Here is a 20,612-nt window from a genome sequence, read left to right as displayed (position 1 = left end):
AGGCTGTTAAAACGTCGTGTCTATGTTTAATTGTAATTAAACCCATAACGTTTTCTAGCGTTTTAATAAAATGTTGCCCCTTCATCCTTAGCTAGCTGATGACAACTGCGATGCTAAATGAATTTAGCTGTGTGTTATTGACACACCATCGTCTTCTATTTGGTTGTTAGTATGTTACGTTATGTATCATTTTAACCTGTTCTTAATTTTCACTGTATTTGTTATCAATTCTGACATTACAGTTAGGTCAATGCGAAAAGAATTAGCGAGCTAGCTAGAAGACGATGCTGCAGTGTTCATCATGGTTCCTAAAGGTGGCTCAGCATAATTCGTTATTCGTTTTAGGTCCTGATATAGAAGAACAAAGAGCTTAAGATGGATATCCGAGGGGCAGTGGATGCTGCCGTCCCCACCAACATCATTGCAGCCAAAGCTGCAGAGGTCCGAGCAAACAAGGTCAACTGGAAGTCCTACCTCCAGTAAGTCCATCTGAATATCACTTCTGCTTTTATATATCTCTTCAAGATCTGAACCTCTTAATATATCATCTTAATGGAGTGTTTGTATTGTGTTGTAATGGGAAATAAACTGTCTTAAAACCTAATGAGCTAGCTAACTAGATATAATTTTGGGTTATTATAGTATGCTGTCGCTTTTTGGCTTATAATACCCAACATTACATTCAGTGGTGTAATTGCTCTCTAAAACAGGAACAACGTTTAAATCCTTTAAGGAAACTGTTGCCGTGTCATTGTCTTGTGACAGTTACGGGGCTCTCTAAGTTTTTGTGTGTCTGTATGTTTTTCAGTCCATTCTCTATTTGAACATTTTGGGGGCGGTTTCCCGGACAGGGTTTAATACTAGTCCCAGACTAACGTAAATGTTAGAAGTTCCTTGATAGAAAACAACTTGCAATGACATATCTTAAAATATATCAGCGTGATTGTTTTGTCTCAAGATGTACCCCAGTAATGTTTTTTTGTAAATTATGTTTTTTAAAATGACTTAAATATTCTAATTTAACATAATTTAAAATAATCCCTGTGTGGGAAACTGCCCCTAAATGTTTTGTGATTTCTCACTTGTGTAGTTCTCGCTGAATGCTAATGACAAAATAAGCACGCAACATTGTTTAAAAATTTTAGTTACAGCATGTAGGATTTAAAAATGTACTTATAGTTGATTTCTCTAACCCATATGTGATATTTATTTACTCTTCAAATGGTAGAGTAGAATGCTTCTCGGTATTCTCACAGTGTTGCATGTGGTTAAAGCAAACCAGGGTTTTGGATGCAATTTGTTTTGTTTAAAATAACGTAAATAATTGGACTCTGATCAATTTCATGTTATGTTTATGATAGTTTAGGAATTGGATTAGGTTTTTAATTTGAAGTAGAAGCTTGAATCCTAAATGAAACTAAAATGCTAAAAAGGGCAGAATTTTCATCAATCACAATTTTGACCAAACCTCTTCTATTTTAGTTAGATAGATACTTGCTGACGCATGAGCACAATTCACAACAACACAATTCACCACAGAAATCCAGTTTAAAAGCCATAATGATACATATTACGTGAACAAGATCAATACCGCAATAGAGCAGAATAGGGCAAGGGACAGTTCTGCCGAGGGCTGTCTGATCATATGTATTGTTGAGCCCTGAAAACTGACCCTAGATAAAAGAAAGACACTTGTGCTGGCTTCTGAGTCAAATGTTTATATTGAATATTAGACAGAGATGAAAAAAACTATTAAACAAAGGCACTAAGAGCAAATATGTTTCATGAAAGAGTCTCTGTGAAAGGTGAATGTTAGACAGCTGTAAAACAAACAAACAAACAAACACTTAAACAAAGGCACTAAGAACAAATATGTTTCATTAAAGAATCTCGATGAAAGGTGCATTTTGTTGGATTGCCTTTTATTTTGTCTGTCTCTGTTTGGTCATTTATAAGTTTCACTGTACTTCAGGGGCCAAATGATCTCAGCTGAGGACTGTGAGTTTATTTCGAAGTTTGAGGTTGCCGAGTCTGAGGATAAGCAAGAGATTCTGACGAAAGAAGGACATCAGGTTGTTATCTGTTTTCTTTCTAGACTATTTTTGCACTACCCAACCTGTTTTGTTTTTTTAAAAACAGAATTTAAGTATGGAGGACCAAGAGTGCCGATTAGCAATAAAACGAAGAATCAATTGATCAATTAAATAATTAAAACATAAAAATGTTAACAAATAAATAACTTTTCAAATTGAGAAATTAATAGACTTATTTAAAATGGTTTATTTAATTTGTGTTTTAAAATGTAGTTTAATTGAACAATAAAACGTTAAATAAATAAAAAAAAATTAAATGTATAAATAAATATATACGTTTAAAACTGTTTATTTAATTCATGCTTTAAAACGTAAAAAAATAAAAAGTTTTATTGTGCACATTTTAAATGCACATTTTAAATCGCTTTTAAAAAAAGCATTTGTCAAATGCTTTTCTCTCTCTATTTGCCAATTGCTTTTCTTTTTCGTTTTGCCAAATGCTTTTCTTTATCCATTTGTCAATCGAGTCAAAAAATGCCATTGGACAGTACACACGTGGGGGCAACCAATCAGCTTTCGGCTCAGGTTTAGGATACACCCCTTCTCCCACATGTCATACGAAGTAGATGTAAGGCGGAGTTTCATTGGACGGCAAGAAAGACCTACCGCCATTAAAACAGTTACTTTATTCCTTGCGCGCCATAACTAAATGACATGGCAGATGTAAACTCGGACACTGCATTTATGTGAACAAAACAAGCATACAGACAAAAGCTCAAATTAAAGCGTGGTTGCACATCGAACGGAGACGGGCTGCGCCGTCTAGAACAGTGGTTCTCAACTCATGACCCTAGAGATCCACCTTCCCAACGAGCTCAGCCTTAATCCTGATAAAAAATCCATCGCGTATCACATTAAAGTACCTTAAGCCTGGCTCAGACTACAGGAGTTTTAAAATCCTGACAGATTTCAAATTCTGGTTGCAGCACACACATAAGGAGAATCTTAACAGATTCTCTTATTTAAAATCTTAAACCTGGCTCAGACTACAGGAGTTTTAAAATCCGGAAAGATTAAATATTCTGGTTGCAGCACACACATAAGGAGAATCTTGACAGATTCTCTTATTTAAAATCTTAAACAAGCTCACACTCATCAGTGTACAACTAAATTACACATATTTTACATATCCATAGGATATGCAGTTTTGTAAAAGGAGCTAATAGTAACCGTTTTAATGGGTTTACTATTTTTAGATGTTGACATCACATCTACATTTGAATCTCTTTTTCAAGCACTACAAAAATAGGTTTGCCCTTTGTAAACTTGCATTTATGAATGTGAAATGTCCAGATAAGAAACCGTTGGGGCGTAAAGTTGTGTTTATAAATAAGCCAAAAGGTAGCAAGTGCAAAAATAAAAATTTAGAAAGTTTGATTGGAAGTTGTTTATTTCATAATTGCACATCAAAAGACATCCTAAAACACCCAAACTACAGGATAATATTAAGATTATCATACCAGAGGACGCCTCTCACGTCATCTCATCGGGAAACAGAAGTAAACAAAGGGACATCGCAAAGTTAATTTCACGTGATCTCACCTGGCAACGGTTGTGTAACGTCTTTGTCGCTCTCTGAATGATTCTCTGTCTGTCTGTCCAAAGCCGCAGGAACGTATTTTGAGCAGGGGGTGCTATAATGCTTTTTGCTAGGGCTGAAGTTATGACTGTGCTTTGGGCGAGCCGCTTAAGTTTAATGTTAATAAATAACAGAAGAAAAAAAATGTCACTGCCGAGAATAAAGATTAATTCCAATGTGATTATAAGATACAGTATAAAAACAAACACATAAACGCATGTTATGTATGCCTACAGCCAAATAACAATCTGTTGAACGAAACTACAAGCTGCGCGTTAGCAGTTAACTTACCCGGTACATTTAAAACCGACGCGACTTCTCCCCAGCTCTTTTCCTTATCTGTGCGGTTGTGGTATGTTTTGGAGGATACATTATATAGACAATCATGATGTTGCCACAAGTTGTTCTTCCATCTCCGCTGTCCAACGTACCCTTGCAGGAGCTTTCGCGGTCGACATTTTTAAAGGTCTGTCAGTCACCTCCGTCACCTTGCAGATGTGCCTCTCATTGGCTGTTGCGAAAGTACCAACGTCATCACCCCGATTTAAAATCCTAAATATCAAACATGTTTGATATGATCGGGGCGGCCCCGATTTCTCTCGGAGCAGATCGGGAGGTGTAAGATTCGATCTGTGAACGCCTCACATTACGTGATAATCTGGGCCGAACCTCGTACCCGATCGAGGTTCTGGACCCGATTTTTTCAAAGATTCTCGGGAGGGGAAATCGGGGTAAAATCTGGCCGAGAATCCTTTAATCTGAGCCAGGCCTTTAAGAGCGATTCAAGTGCCAACTGCTTTGTATGCGTTTGAATCGCTCTCGCGGTTCTTTAACGTGATACGGCAAGCAATATGCGCAAACGTTATTATTCCTGAAGCCTTTGAATAGCTTTTTCAGATGTGTTTTATCAGGGTTAATTCCTTCGAATGGAACATAATTTACGCTCCTTACGAACTGGAATCAAGGCAGAATATCCAGTGATAACCACTTCGCAGGGCACTTACGGATTTACTAAGCAAACGTCTTAATGTGGATAAGAGAAATATACTAAATGTGTAGAACCTGGGGGGGTCGTGAGACCAGGATTAGGAACCGTTGTTATCGGGGAATGCTACCACCGGTGTGTACCCATATAAAACAAGATGTGCAGCACAAGAAAGCATAGCATGATCGCGTTCTTTCACACCAGTGAAAATGTGTTGCTCATGCAATGAATCTGGGCTGTAATTGAGATGAGACGCAACTTGATCTGGAATTATAACGCCATAATCATAATAATTCCCATGTAGAGACAAGCTGCTTTGTTAACCAATCCTGATGCACGAGGAGTAAATGTTACACCGCACGCGAGCAGTGCAACAAATGACCATAGAAACCATTAATAATAAGGCGTTTGTTCCATCGCATCGCATCCAGGGACAGAATTTCTGTTTATAATGGGTTATAGTCTGTTGCCGCGCTGCTCACGTGCAGTGTAATGTTGTTATTGAAAATGGTGTTATTGAAAATGGATTGCAGGAAGCTTTCCTGGCAGCATTACAATATCAACCCGAGATTCATTCTCGTCTCTACTACACCCGATTCACCGCCACGCGATTTCGTTTTGCCGTCCACAACAACTGATTAACACATCCTGGGCTCTTTGGGGGGTACGTTCAGTGTCGAGGCCATTGTGGGTACAGCTCACGCTGAACTCAGTTCATAACTTTGTTTCTGTGCGGATCTCCAGCTCTGTCTCTCGCCATCGTAAAAGAACAACGCGACCATGCCTCTTACGCGCTGAACTTCGATCATTCTCTGCTGGAGTTTGTGTGTAGATTGATGATGAGTAATTTGGGCTTTTGTCTGTATGCTTGTTCACATAAATGCAGTGTCCGAGTTTACATCTGCTATGTCATTTAGTTATGGCGCGCGGCGCAATAAAGTAACTGTTTTTATGGCGGTAGGTCTTTCTTGCTGTCCAATGAAACTCCGCCTTACATCTACTTCGTATGACATGTGGGAGAAGGGGTGTATCCTAAACCTGAGCCGAAAGCTGATTGGTTGCCCCCACGTGTGTACTGTCCAATGGCATTTTTTGACTCGATTGACAAATGGATAAAGAAAAGCATTTGGCAAAACGAAAAAGAAAAGCAATTGGCAAATAGAGAGAGAAAAGCATTTGACAAATGCTTTTTTAAAAAGCGATTTAAAATGTGCATTTAAAATGTGCACAATAAAACTTTTTATTTTTTATGTTTTAAAGCATGAATTAAATAAACAGTTTTAAATGTATATATTTATTTATACATTTAAAATTATTATTTTTATTTAACGTTTTATTGTTCAACTAAACTACATTTTAAACCACAAATTAAATAAACCATTTTAAATAAGTCTATTAATTTCTCAATTTGAAAAGCTATTTATTTGTTAACATTTTTATGTTTTAATTATTTAATTGATCAATTGATTCTTCGTTTTATTGCTAATCGGCACTCTCGGTCCTCCATATTTAAGAGGCCCTTACAATGGTATTTATTAGTAAATGAACATTCATAATTTATACATTTGGCCAAATAAAGGCTCACATTGTATATTGATGTGTTGTAATGTGAGATTATACATTCAACAAACTGTCTGAAATATTTTATTGTAGTGTGCAAAGACCTTCCTCAACCTTATGGCTCACATATCCAAAGAGCAAACAGTTCAGTACATCTTGACCCTGATTGATGACACACTGCAGGTAAAACCATGCACAATTTCAGATATGTTCAAAATTCATTTTCTCACAGCCTGTCAGACATTAGAGTGTACATTCATAGCACTTAAATGACTGTAAAGATTCAAATTGTGGGGTGTTACGTGTAATGAATTGAATTAGATGGACGGTTATGATTATTTTTAGTTCACCTTCTAAATGAAAATTCTGTCATCATTATCTTGTCATTTCAAACCTGTATGACTTTCTTTCTTCTGCAGAAGAAGATATTTTGAAAAATGTTGGTAACGGAACAGCACAGCCCCCCATTCACTTCTGTTGTAACCAATGCAAGTGATTAGGGGCTGTTAACAACATTCTTCAAAATATCTTCTTTTGTGTTCTGCGGAAGAAAGAAAGTCATGCAGGCTTGAAATGACAAGAGAATGATGACAGAATGTTCATTTTGAAGGTGAACTACTCCTTTAAAGTGTGGCTATTTCCATTTGCCGTATTCTGATGACATACTCATCTTAGTCTTTGCAAATGTTCAGAAAGGAAAAACAAAGGTGTTTAGGCTGACATTGATTTATAACATTATTCTATCAGATTATTTAGATAAATAAATAGTAGCCTACATCTTGATCCATACACAGATCGATGCTTTCGTGTAGCTTTTTATCTGTATACTGCATCAATATTATCTGTTAAGCGTGTGCCGATAGACTATCTGTCTTGACTTTTGATGTATTTTATACCGGTACTGTGTACTTCAGTGTCTATATTAAGCATCTCTCTATTCATATAATGACTTGTCCTCTCGCAACTCATTTAGCCTGCAAGCCCATGATGAGATCTTCCATTCATATGCAAAGTGGTTATAATTCTAAAACCAAGACAAACAGGCTGATCTTTCCATTTAAAAATCTATTCATTATGTAAAGCTGTCTCTAAGGGACTTGAGGAAATTAAGAGTTTGTCTGACTCGACATGTACCGTCTCTTCAGATGTCATTAGCAGTAGATGTAAGGTACAACAAATTCCAAATGCAGTGCTGGCAATTATACTGTATGCTGTAGTGGCACTGAAACCTAGACGGTACTTCACAGTTGCAGATGGTAGTTTTTGTCATTGGTTTCCATAAGATAAATACATTTTTTGACCTTTTAGTTAACCTCAAACAAACATCTACAAAGATGAAAAACTTTAAAATAAAGGATGTTAGAGTATTCACTACACATTTAATGTAAATTGTTATAATAGTATGTCAGTCTTTCAGGCTCTTTCTTATCACATGTGAAAAGATTTTGAAGCGCTGTTTGCTCAGAGGACCTCATCTTATTCTTGTAAAAGAATACAGAATGTCTTTGGCTGGGTTTTAATGAAATATTGATTATTGAAAAATGACGGTTCAGGGCACATCTTCTGACATAAAAGTTACAAAGGTTCTGAGGAGCTCTTGCCCGCCAAAATGCATTAGTGTGCTGGTGGTCAGACAAAATGAGATAAAGACTTCATACTACTATCAGAAGATGTGCCTTATGAAGGTAATTTATGTTCGCTTAATGGTTCTTTTGCTTTACCATGCAGGAAAATCATCAGAGAGTGAATATCTTCTTTGATTATGCCAAGAAGACTAAGAATACTGCCTGGTCATATTTTCTGCCAATGCTGAACCGTCAGGACCTTTTTACTGTTCACATGGTGAGTTAAACTGCAAGCAAAGGGTTATAGACCTCTTCATTACAGGTTCTGCATTGATGACAGAACATCTAAATCATACATTCCACTGAATGCTTAGGCTACCAAGAACTCATGTCATACTAACATAGTTAATTATCACTATCCAGCCGCATGGGGATACACAGCCAGCTTCAATGAATCCTATATAAGAAGCCCTTGTTTGAAATGTTCACACCAGGTGTGAAAAAACATTTCTTTGAAACAATCTATTTCAGCTTGCCGGGTATCGCCTCTGCAGCTGGTTAAGACCAAAACTGTAAATAACACGGAAAACATACCTTTTCTAATGCAAAAAGGTGCTTCAAAAGGTTCTTCGATGCCATAGAAGAACCTTTTGGTTCCATGAAGAACCTTGAACATCTGAAGAACCTTTCTGTTTCATAAAAGGTTCTTTGTGGCAAAAAAAGGTTCTTCAGATTATAAAAAAGTAAGAAAGAGATGGTTCTTCAAAGAACCTTTGACTGAATGGTTCTTTGTGGATCCAAAAAGGGTTCTTCTATGGCAGCGCCGTGAAGAACCTTTTAAGCACCTTTATTTTTAAGAGTGCCGCGTCTGTCGAGGTAATCAATTATACTGTAGGTCGATGTGTCTACACATTGTTCTACTTCATACAAAATGATTCGCACTCAGAGATACAAACGTATACAATTTTTCTGTAATGATGTCATTTCCTAAATTGTTTGATACTAGATTGATTGATTGGACTCTAGTTGGGGACATAATGTATATTGTTAAACCAAAGATTGAGAAATTCTCACCGTTTTTGTGCATTACATGTGCATAGCATTTAGATGCAATTTTATGTTTAAAATATGGAAATACTTTTTAATTGTGAAGTGGAACGCCATCCCCCCTTGAAATTCACTCGGTGGACTCCGTTCCCCTGTGTCCCCGCCCTCCCCATTTCAAGCCCTGGTGATAGATCGCCAATAAGCTGTTTCAGTTCTAAAAATGTCCAAAGTCTGCCTCTGTATTTTGTTATAGATGTAAAAAACAGCTTTAATAAAGCGCTTTATAATAGCTTTATGATTTGTTATTCAGCACAGTGATTTAATGGTCATTCAAAAGCTAAACGGTTTCCTGAATACCCACATTTTTAGGACGCCTATTCCACAGGCAGAACAGCCTGAAGTCAGACATCACAGTTTAATTACCCTTCAGGCAGAGGGTGATCTCAGGGCTCTGAACCGTGCATTGATTCCTCCTGCCACCCACACCTCGACGCTTAATGAAACAGTCTCAAGTTCTATTTATGCATTACAAGCCCAGTAAATGTCATGTCTTGCGGAAACATCCGGATGGCTCTGAATGCATTCATTACTACAGCACACTCTCAGATGGGAAGAAATGACTCGGGGAATCTCTTCATATGGCCAGTCATTTTTCACCAGTTCCGTTTAATTGGCTAAAATGTTCATTCGGCATGCCTAGCTTCAGTTTGATGTTTCAATTGGATCTAATGCAACGGTGACCTTCACTTACTAGTAAGGCACTTCGTTGACCTTTATTGTCTTTTGGTCAGTTGCCATTTACCATTGGTGAATGATAAACCAAATGCAGGATAAAGCTGTGAATTCTGAGAGGATGAGAGTGCTTTTCCTTTTAAAAAACATAAGTTGATTTCCCACCTCCATATCTGGAAGTGTTCCATTTGAACACTTTTGAATTGACATCATCATCAACTTTTTGGCAAGTGACCGAACGTAAAGGCTATCTTACTTGCATCGTTTCACATTCAATCTTCTAGAAAAAGAAGGATAGCTGCTGCGTCTTGTGATTTGTGTGGAAGTCACGTATAACAGAAATGCATTTTTAAAGCCGTCAACATAACGTTTCTTTCTTGCCCCTCAGGCTGCGAGGATCATAGCCAAGCTGGCTGCCTGGGGACGTGACCTGATGGAGGGAAGTGACCTGAACTACTACTTCAACTGGATTAAGACCCACCTCAGCTCTCAGGTAGAAAACACCAAAATTCCATTCTACAATCATCAGAGCTTCTCTGCCCAGACTACTAAGATTTTTAATTAAGATTTTCAAGTTTTTTTAAATCAAAATTTGAATAGACTCTTGTTTTCAAATGTGGAGTGCAGAAAAAAGCTTTCTGGCAATTTCTTGGAAGGCTTTTCTTTGTGAAATAGATCCAAAACAGCCGCCTTTTGCCCTTCTCTGAACTCAATCGGCCGCACTCACAGAACGTACTATATCTGGCTCTTCTGTGCCTTGTGATGTAAATTTTTCTACGCAATGAAACTTCAAAAGATGCCACCACTTTATTCTTGTTTTCATTGCTCCTGCTTTGTCACTGGAGTGGGAAAAGCAGGGTGAGATACACAGCTCAAAAATATGAAGGGAACACTTAATCATCACAGCATAACACCAAGTCAGTTAACCATCAGGAATATCAATCATCCCAGTAAGGAAGCATAAGTGATTGTGAACCATTTTCACTTCTTTTGGTGCAAATGAAAGTGACAACAGGTACACTGGAGAGGCAACATCAAGGGTGGTCTGAACGATCCTTAGAGGATCTCGCAGACCTCAACGTGCTATGAAGTATGGGGATGAAATCCTCAGATCTATTGTCAGATCTTATGCTGGTATGGTGCAGCGTCCTCCTGGTGCATGATAACGCCCGGCCTCATGTGGCCAGAGTCTGTAGGCAGTTTCTGGATGATGAAGGCATTGATGCCATTGACTGGCCCTCACGTTCCCCAGACCTAAATCCAGTTGAGAACTTCTGGGATCTCATGTATCCAAAGCCGTCAAGTAGCACCATAGACTGTCCAGGAGCTCACTTATGCTCTGATCTAAGTCTGGGCGGAGATCCCCCTGGACACCATGTGCCATCTCATCAGGAGAATGCCCAGACATTGTTGGGAGTGCATACGGGCACGTGGGACCATGCACATTACTGACTAACATTATGAGTTACTGTGATGAGATTCAGTTGAATCAGTCAGTATTTTATTTTTTTACGGTGATTTTACTGCATGTGTTTATGGTTTTGGCTTTCATTGACCATTGTCACATTATTTTGTTCTCACAACATTATGCAAAGAATATAATTGAAGAGTTTTAACCTGGATGTTTCGTTCATTGAGATCTACAGTAATACAGTGTGATTTAGATGTTTCCTTACTTTTTTGAGCAGTGTATTAAATAATTTGTGATGTATCGGGCGATTGTATGTTCGATTTCTTTGGATTGAGTCACACTTATTATGTGTTTAAGTGGATGCCTCTGATATGGAAGAAAGATGACGTCAGAATGCACTTTATCCATTGTCCTGCAGAATTTACGGTGTATATATTAGGGATGTGCGAGACTAATTGACTAGTCGTTTAAACGGTAAGCTCCTACTAGTCGACATTGGAAACAACAGTCGATTACACGAAAAAATTACACAAAATGTTATCATTTAAATGACTTTCATTTTAATGTTTCGTTTAAAACCCTTTAATTAAAATTACATACTAAAACAATATGTTTGAAAAAATAATTATTAATAGTCTTTAAAAGTGTATCAGGAACGAAATGTTTTAATTTTAGGTCAGATCTAGCATGCGTTTTCTTTGTGCCAATTGCAGCACGCTCAGAAATGACCACTTGAAAGACGAGTTGTGGGGCTGTTTTGAAGGAGGAAAACGGGTAGGTTTTAAGCAAACTATGTCATTTCAAAGTGGCATAATAATAATTTCACTAGAGCCATGCGTAACCATACTGTATTGGGTTCTTATTGACGCGATGCGGAAAATGCGGACGGAAGCTTGGAATGCAGGCATAAAACGAAAAAGTAGATAATGATCTAAAGCTACATACAGTTATGTTAACAATTACTTAATAATACATTTCAATATTTTAATATTTAAAATGCATGAAAGACGGATTGACGTTATTTGATGGCACGTTATTTGTGCAGACTCCTCAGACGGAGTTATTGTTCACAAACATTGAGCCGACTTTCATCCGAGCATAATGCTTGCATTTCCTCAACAAGAACATGTAAATTAATATTAACATCATAATCACATGCAGACTCGAGTGTTTTGGCTGCTTTTACATTTGCTCTGCGCGAGTCCGCGAGATCAAATGCGTTCTGTAGCTTGTTCTGTACTTTTTGTTCATTGCTTTCTATTAGCTTTTTTGTTTACACACATTGCTTTGCTTTATAAATAATAAAAACATGATTTAATGTAGGCTATCTTGTTTGTTGATATGCTATAGGCCTACCCTAATTATAACTTGTAGGCTACTTAAAAATTGCGACACAATAATTAAAAAAGCAATGTTTTTTTCATTCAACATCATTTAAATAAACAAATAATGAAACATTCGTTTTTAAGCTTTTAATTAATTGTTGTTGAATATTTTAAGTTTCATGATTTCAGTGTAATAGACACACTTTTACTAAAATAAAATTTTATTTGATGACTAAATGAGTAAAATAGACTTAAAGGAGAAAATAAAATAGATTTTGTATAGGCTACATATTTGAGGCACAGGCACAGACCAGCAAAGCAAACAAATGCTCATCGTGTCACTTCTTCCAGCCACTAAAACGATCCATTCAGTGTTGGCGCATCAGCAAATGCAGAAATATTACTCATCATAATGTAAGGAAAGTGGAACACATATGCCTGTTTTAGCTACATTAAATATTGGATATGAACAGTTTGATTAATCAGTTTCCGGTTTAAGGGATGCTGTCCCTATGCTCCATCTAGTACTAAACTAGTTCCTGCCTCCTGAAACACAAAACTACTACTTGGCTAGTTTTGCATATATTGGGAAATTGACCTCTATATTCTCCATCACTCAAGTGGATGTGTCACGGTTAGCACTTACTGAACTGTACAAGTACTGTAGCTTTCTAGTTTTTTCTCAATGACCGCCATCTGTGACAAAGCCCTGCAGTAGGATTAAAGCTCACCATTGTATTTTATTTTTTGGGCCGGTGGTGGCTAATGTGGAGCTTTTGCACTTGCTGTTCCAGACACTAGACATCACACTGTCAGGCTTAAAGCACGTGTTAGCAAGCATGGAGTACAAATGAGTAACAGCTTGGAGTCTCAGCACCTCGATTTTGTTGTCCTCAAAATAAGTGGTTTTAAACCTTGGATCAGCGAGGGAGCAAACATCCAACCGCTTGTTGGTTTCAGGACAAGAATATTTGTTATTGAAAGTTGGTGACGTCTTTGTGGGAGTTATTTTTAATTTTCAACATTATTTGATAATTATGACATTTTGTAATTTTATTATTGACTGCAAAATTATCTCTGCATTATCTCTAGTATTCATACCGTACCTTCCGTTCCTGTTTTGACTGACTTGTCATTGTGTTTTTGAATTATTTTGGTTATCTTGTTTTTAGGCTTGTCCTTGTATTTTCGAACTTACTTTGTTTTGAGATTTAGTATTGTGCATTTAGATTCAACAGCGTTTTCTGACTTATTTTGTTGTCAGATTTGTCATTCATTTGGCCAGTTGTTGTTTTGTTTTGCACGTCCTGGCCATCATAATTTTGCTTTCGTAAGATTTTATCTCTGGACAGGACAAGTTTCTAATCACAGTTTAGAGTTTTTAAAACAATCAAGAGTAGCCGTGCCAGGTCAACACTGCAGCAGACTGCTTTACTTTAAGGACAAAACCACAAGAATGAACCGAGACGTGTCTAAAGCACGATTTCAGTCTGGAATCCTCCTGATCGGTGAATAAGGTGTTTAAGTCACCTCGCTGCTTGATGGAAGTCGGAGCACAGTATGCGCTCTGCTTCAATGGTCCAGGCACATGTACACATTGAGGAATTCACTTGAGTTATTTACCACCAGCATGCACGGCTTGACCTTCTTAGCGATGGAACAAATCAAACACTTCCTTACTTAAAAAAACAGGTGTTCAACAGACTGTTGTGATCGAAATGTTATGCATTTGTTTTATGTATTTTGCTGTACCTTTTTGGGTACATTATATTTCCCGAAGGACCTATTGTTGTACCTTAAAGGTACAGTTAAATGTTTTGTTTCCCGAACAACTGTACCTTTAAAGCCACGAGTCAGTTTTACGCCATGCATATGTTAATGTATCTAAATATTTGTATAAAAATTGCTTTGCAGAATTTATATTTTTTTAATGTCCCCTCCTGCTTATATCTCCTAAGTAGCAAATCATGGTTAAAAGCCATAAACTAATGGCTGTTGACTATTTTTCTCAAATATGTGCATGTTTAGAACTAGTATTCTAAAATCCTGAACTAGAATCCATTTATTTTGAAGTGCAACAATGTACTTATACATATATGTGAAGATGGATTTACTTCTTTGTTTGTTGTGCATGGCAATACTGTGCAAAAAACAACCTGGACCACAAGTCTTATGGGTACATTTTTAGAAATTGAGATTTATACATAATCACAGAGTTGAATAAATAAGCTTCCCATTGATGTATGGGTTGTTAGGATAGGACAATATTTGGCTGAGATACAACTATTAAAAAACCAGAGGGTGCAAAAAATCAAAATATTGAGAAAATCTCCTTTAAAGTTGTCCATCATAGGCACTGTAAGCAGGCCGTTGCTAAGAAGAATCAGGTTTGTTTTAACGCTTTCTATAATTACCTTACCGCTGTAATGACGTTGTGGAGAGTAGATGAACCCGAAAGCTGAAATTCTAAGCTTTACAAAACTTGAGTGGGTAATTCCCAAAGAGCAGGCTGCAGCGAGTGAAGTTTGTAGGCGTGTCCATTTTTTTTTCGCGATTTTGCGGCATCCACTCAAAGCAAGTTTTTATATATTTACAGTAGAAAATGTACAAAATATCTTCATGGAACATGATGTTTATTTCATATCCTAATGATTTTTGGCATAAAAGAAAAATGGATAATGTTGCCCCATACAATTTTTTGTTGGCTATTGCTACAAACTAGGGCTGCATAACGATTAATCGCGACTAATCGTTTGCAGAATAAATGTTTTTGTTTACATAATATATGTTGGTGTACTGTGTGTGATAATTATGTATTTATAAACACACACACATGGATGCATGATTTTAAGAAAAAATATATTTAATATTTATATATAATATAAATTATATATATAAATATAAAACATATCAAAAGTTACATATTTCTCAATTATATACAGTACATGCATGTACGTGTATTTATATATACATAATTATCATACGCAGTACACCAACATATATTATGTAAACAAAAACGTTTATTCTGCAAACGATTAGTCGCGATTAATCGTTATGCAGCCCTACTACAAACATAACAGTGCTACTTAAGAGTGGTTTTGTGGTCCAGGGTCACAAATGTTTTGACTAAATCAAAGTTCTGAGGTTTGTGTGGTGTGGACTATTCAAAATCGTGCTTTCACTCAAACGTTGAGTAGCCAGCAAGGTCTGTAGGCTTCAGGAGACATCCCCGTAAGAACACAGTGATGCACTTATCAGCAGGATGTATAACCTTGAGAAACAGTACTTCATTGGAAACTGCATTGCCTGGCGCCATTTGATGCCAGCGCAATAAAAGCGAATGAAACATTACAGTCTGAGTTGCGAAACAGATTCTTTAGAATCATTCCCTGTAGCTCAGATGCCAGAGCTTTGCACTGACAAGGCCAAGGTGAGTTGATCGACCTTGTCGCAACTGACAAACTGTACATCTTGAATGTAGTGTAGCTTACTTTGGATAAAAACGCACGCTTGATGTATAAACGTAAATGCTTCGAAACTTGATTGTATTGATCTGTTACTTACAGATATGACATCTACTATAAAGTAGATGATATTGATATCTTACATCATAAATATTTTATTGAGGATGTGTGAACAAAATAATCAATTGCAGAACTGCTTTATCAAGGAATGTTATACGTTGCAGAATCAGTAATGAAGAATCCAAAACAGTATTTTGATTGTAAAAGTGGCGTTAAGCACTTTATGTAGCTTAATGTAATTACATGTTGAGTAGATTTAATATCTAATATGCTAGTGTGGAATAGCAAAAGGGTCGGCTTCAGTTATTAATATTCATAGAGGTCCTTTTGATTCATACAGTGACCACTGGCTTACAATGGCTGTATCTGCGTATAGGTCATGTGTTGATGTCTAGCTTTCATTTTCAATTCCACTGTAAAGTATGCTGCTGTAATAGGACGTGGCGTTTTGCATTCAGTCTCATATTTTATCCTGCTCTCTGAATAAATGAATGTTTGAGAATCATAAATAGAGGGCCACTCTTAAAGTTCATGTTTATGAGACGTTAAACCTATTCATAAATGTGTTTTATAATATCCGAGCTGAGAAGGCTATGAATAAATGTTTTTCAAGGCTATTAACACACGTTTTCACAATTTAGAAAATGTTGTCTTTACTAAGCCAAAAAAAGCTCGATCATGTTTTTGTTTTGCATCAGGAATAGATTTTTTTCAAAGCAGCTCTGAGCGAAGTGAACTCAGGGTCGCTCTTTCCCAGAATCTCACTTAGACAGAAGTCATCTGTATTCCTGACAACATTGTTCAAGCACACCTCTCCAATACATTTGCCCGCATACGAGGTCCAAAATCACAGATTTTTTTCTTTCTATCTTTCTTTTTTTTGTTAGAAACTACATGGTACAGGTGCTGAACCTGGAACAGGGACCATCTCTCCCAGTGAAGTGAGTATGTCAAGGAAGCTGATGTGCAGCTCTGCGAACTAGCCTCCGTCGCTTTTCAGAGGTTGAGATCTTCACCCTTTGTTTTGGAGATCCACTGCTTTTTTCCATTCATTTTCACCGAATCTTTTTACTTTTCCCCGCGAATTAACACCGCTGCGCTTTTCTAATACAGCACCTTTGGTCTGTGTCCATCTCGAAGCGTAAGATTTTTTCTGCCTCGCGGCAGTGGTCATAATCCAGTTCTTCTTCTGTTTTTTTTTTTCTTTGTTTGGTTTCGAAGACCATCCCGCTAGACTAGATAAAAGGACCACCAGATGGCTTTTGTCTTGCTCTATAGCAATCTTCCTCTTTCATTTGTTTTTGCGCTGTTTAGAGTTCATTTGAAAGAATATGTTTTCTTTCATCTCTTTTGTGTCGCCGAGCCTAAAGCCGCCGGCACGACGCAAGCGGTCATAAATTTTAATTCAATTTCCTCTCACGGCTCTTAAGATGTCTCCGCTGTGCTATTCTTCATGACCTTCTTATCTCTGCCTTTCTCTGGACCTCTCTGCTTTTATGCATATGGTGCTGATGTACGACGTCATCTCCCTCGGTTAATGACCGAGTCTCTCCTCTCTTCTAACATCTCTGTGATTCACTCACTCTGTCCAGGTCTCAGGGCTGATGTATTCTCTCTGCTGCATTGTGGGATTGTCTCTTTGATCCAGCATGTTACTCGAGGCGTTCTCAAAGTCAGAATCTGACTGCACGTGCATAAGTGAATGTGGAAGTGTTGAGAGCATTGATGCAGCCAGTTTCATTGTATTCCTTTGCTAGTATCTGAAAAGAACGGGCTTGTTTTCATGCATCCATTTCCAAGCTTCTCTGAACTGCTCTGTTCTTTGAGTTCTGATCGTGTTGTCCTTTGTGTTTGTGTCCGTGCTAAATTGTGCATGTGTTTGTTGTGTATGTGTACTTTGTCTTTGGACCCACACAGAGCTCCCAGTACGTCCAGTGTGTCGCCGGCTGCCTGCAGCTGATGCTGAGAGTGAATGAATACAGATTCGCCTGGGTGGAGGCTGACGGAGTCAACTGGTAATGCTCAGTTTCTATTTTCGGTTTTGTTTTCAGAAGAAAAAAGATATTTGCCCATTTATTTTTTACAAAGTTAACATGAATCAAAGTGGGTTTGAGAGTCTTATTTTGAATACATTAAAAGAATGTACAATAAATGCACAAAAGGTGATTCGCTTGTCTGTAATAGGCTGCCCTTTACTTTCTATTTTTAATAATGTTGAATATCATCTTGTTCCCTGCCGTATTAAAGAAAGCTCCTTGGAGAGCAAGAAGGCATTCCTTATTGTCCTAGCTCAGTCCTGTGATCATACAGGTTCTTTTGTTTAGTCGTGTTCAGATGGAGAAAAAAGAAAATGAGGCTTTCATGAAGATCATTTTCTTTTTCTTGCCCCTCAAGTAAAATTTCCTTCGTGTAATAGTCCCTGTATCCATTCAACCATCAGGTCCAACTCTCTGTAGAGCATCCTCTCTAGGAGCGAGATGTCTAACTCTGACCGTTCTTTTTGCAGCATCACGGCAGTGCTGAGCAATAAGTGTGGCTTCCAGCTGCAGTATCAGATGATCTTCTGCGTCTGGCTCCTGGCCTTCAGCCCTCAACTCTGCGAACAGCTGAGGCGTTACAACGTGGTACCTGCGCTCTCCGACATCCTCCAGGAGTCCGTCAAAGAGAAGGTCACCCGCATTATCCTGGCTGCTTTCAGGGTATGTGGCGTATAACATGGCAGCTCGAAGCCGGGCTCATTAGCAGCCCTATACGACTTACACATTGTGTAATCTTACAAAAATCTTACACATCGTGTAATTGCATTATTGGCATTAAGATATACAAAAAACCACTAGCACATTGAAAACTCAGCTAAAGCCTTTTTTGTGATTTACAATTTTCTACATGAAATCATAAAATCAAAAACCAAAAACATTCTCAGAACGTTGCATATTACCATCTGGGGCTGAGCACCCCCATGCTTTAAAGTCCTCAAAAAGTTAACAGATTTGAGCCATAAATATGTAAGGATGGTGCATTGTCTGCTGTTTCAGTTCTGTTTTTGGTGGCCTGTTTTAATTTTAGTTTTAGTCTAGTCTTTGTGTCAAGCTGTCATTTTAGTTTTTATTAGTTTTAGTCACGTTCATACTCTTTTTAGTCTAGTCAAGTTTCAGTCAACTAAAAGTCTGAGCATTTTAGTCTTATTTTAGTCAGAATTTTCCATGACTATTTTCGTCTAGTTTTAGTCGACGAAAACTGATGACATTCTAGTTTTAGTCAATGAAAATTGTATTTTAGTCTCTTTTTAGTAATGCAATTCTATTTAACCCAGTCAATATAGTGTAAGTACCTAGACGAAACCAAAATTTTCTTTTAGCCAAACCCATTATTGTTACCTTATAGACTCAAGAATACATCCATTCCAGACACGGAAGACGCTCTGATTTGAATTTACAGCCATCTGTAGGGGTGGGAATCTCTAGGCACGTCACGATGCGGATTCGATTACGATTCAGAGGGCTGCGATGCGATGATAAAACGATTCTCGATGCATCATTTTCCTATACACATTTTCTTTTACTTGCTGTGTGACTATTAAAATCAAAGTATTTGTAATTACCCAGACTGATTTTACTTCCAATATCCTTTATTAATAAAACAAATGGAAGTGATTTCGCAAGTCAACTGGAAGGTTACATTTGCCAGCATTGCAAAGAACCAACAGGAAAAGAGTGACTGCCCTCAGTGCCGTGTAGTAGCATACAGAATGCAGTAAATTAATGCAGACTTTTTTTGCACATTGCACTGGAGCTAGAGAGGTTTAAAGTTTGGTAGCACAGGCCAAACAGTAGGAGCACAAGTATAAATTGAAATCATGAAAAGGCAGGTAACTGACAAAAGACATTCATGTTACATACAGATGGATAAATTAGGGCCATATAATTTTTACACTACCTAAATTTGTTTTAATTTTTCTAATTTGTGTGTTTTTCCTTTTTTACTATACAATAGTGGTATATTTGTCGACATAAATTACTGTAGTATACTATAGTATTTACTATAGTAAACTGCAGTAAAAGTCTTAGATACTATCGTGTTTTTGAACTTTACTATAGTATACAGTGTTTATCAATTTACTACAAGGGCACTACAATTTTCAATAGCAAATACTATAGTTCACTAAAGTATTTTTGTCGGAGTGTTCAATTTAACGGGACCTTTATTTTGACGGGTCTTTGGGAAGACGCTTGAGTTTATGTGTTTACCGATAGCTTCACTCAAACAGTAAACGCTCGTAAAATAAACTCTCTGAGCAACTGTGGATATGAAGTTCATTTGTTCATATCCTCATACAGTGCAGACGCAGATAAATCCTCGACCATCACTCGTGTTGTATGTTAAACTGTGCACATAATTCACTCAGACACGCAGAACAGCCAGATGACATTTAAATAACAGGATTCCGCTCCACATCTAGGTTAAAGCATCAGACGAAATAACGTTATAACGTTTCGTCTCGTCTCGTTTTCGTCACGTGATAAAGGTTCGTTGACGCCGATATTTATTCATAATTTTCGTTGACGAAAGCAACACTACGTCGAATAAACCATCTATGTCTATATAATCAATGTTCCGAGCAAAGTCCGTTAACGGAAGTCATGCCACTCGGTGACCATGTTTGCAACGCCTCTGGGCAGCTATTTACCTCTTAGCAAGACAACAGTCCTATCTCCTTGAATAATGGAAGGCAGATATTTCTAAATTCACTGGCAAAAATCACAATTAAACAGCATATTTCCGATCAATGAT

General features: G+C 37.4%; 1 protein-coding gene across 2 annotated transcripts in view; it reads left to right on the top strand.

Annotated features, from left to right (window-relative positions):
- Positions 1–20,612, top strand: part of atp6v1h (ATPase H+ transporting V1 subunit H) — a 39,407-nt gene that overhangs the window by 337 nt on the left and 18,458 nt on the right. Inside the window, exons 2-9 of one of the 2 annotated variants that reach the window (XM_057334053.1) lie at positions 346–479; positions 1,973–2,072; positions 6,311–6,400; positions 7,946–8,059; positions 9,950–10,054; positions 16,709–16,762; positions 17,739–17,836; positions 18,328–18,520. In XM_057334053.1, coding sequence (XP_057190036.1) covers positions 376–479; positions 1,973–2,072; positions 6,311–6,400; positions 7,946–8,059; positions 9,950–10,054; positions 16,709–16,762; positions 17,739–17,836; positions 18,328–18,520 — 858 coding nt within the window. In that variant the 5' untranslated portion in view covers positions 346–375. The remainder of the gene's footprint in view (positions 1–345; positions 480–1,972; positions 2,073–6,310; positions 6,401–7,945; positions 8,060–9,949; positions 10,055–16,708; positions 16,763–17,738; positions 17,837–18,327; positions 18,521–20,612) is intronic. The other variant, XM_057334054.1, reaches the window with a different exon arrangement.

This window comes from Triplophysa rosa, linkage group LG5 (genome assembly GCF_024868665.1).
Source record: "Triplophysa rosa linkage group LG5, Trosa_1v2, whole genome shotgun sequence".
NCBI lineage: Eukaryota > Metazoa > Chordata > Actinopteri > Cypriniformes > Nemacheilidae > Triplophysa > Triplophysa rosa.
Note: the sequence above shows the minus strand (reverse complement) of the source record. Positions and strands in the feature narration are given on the sequence as shown.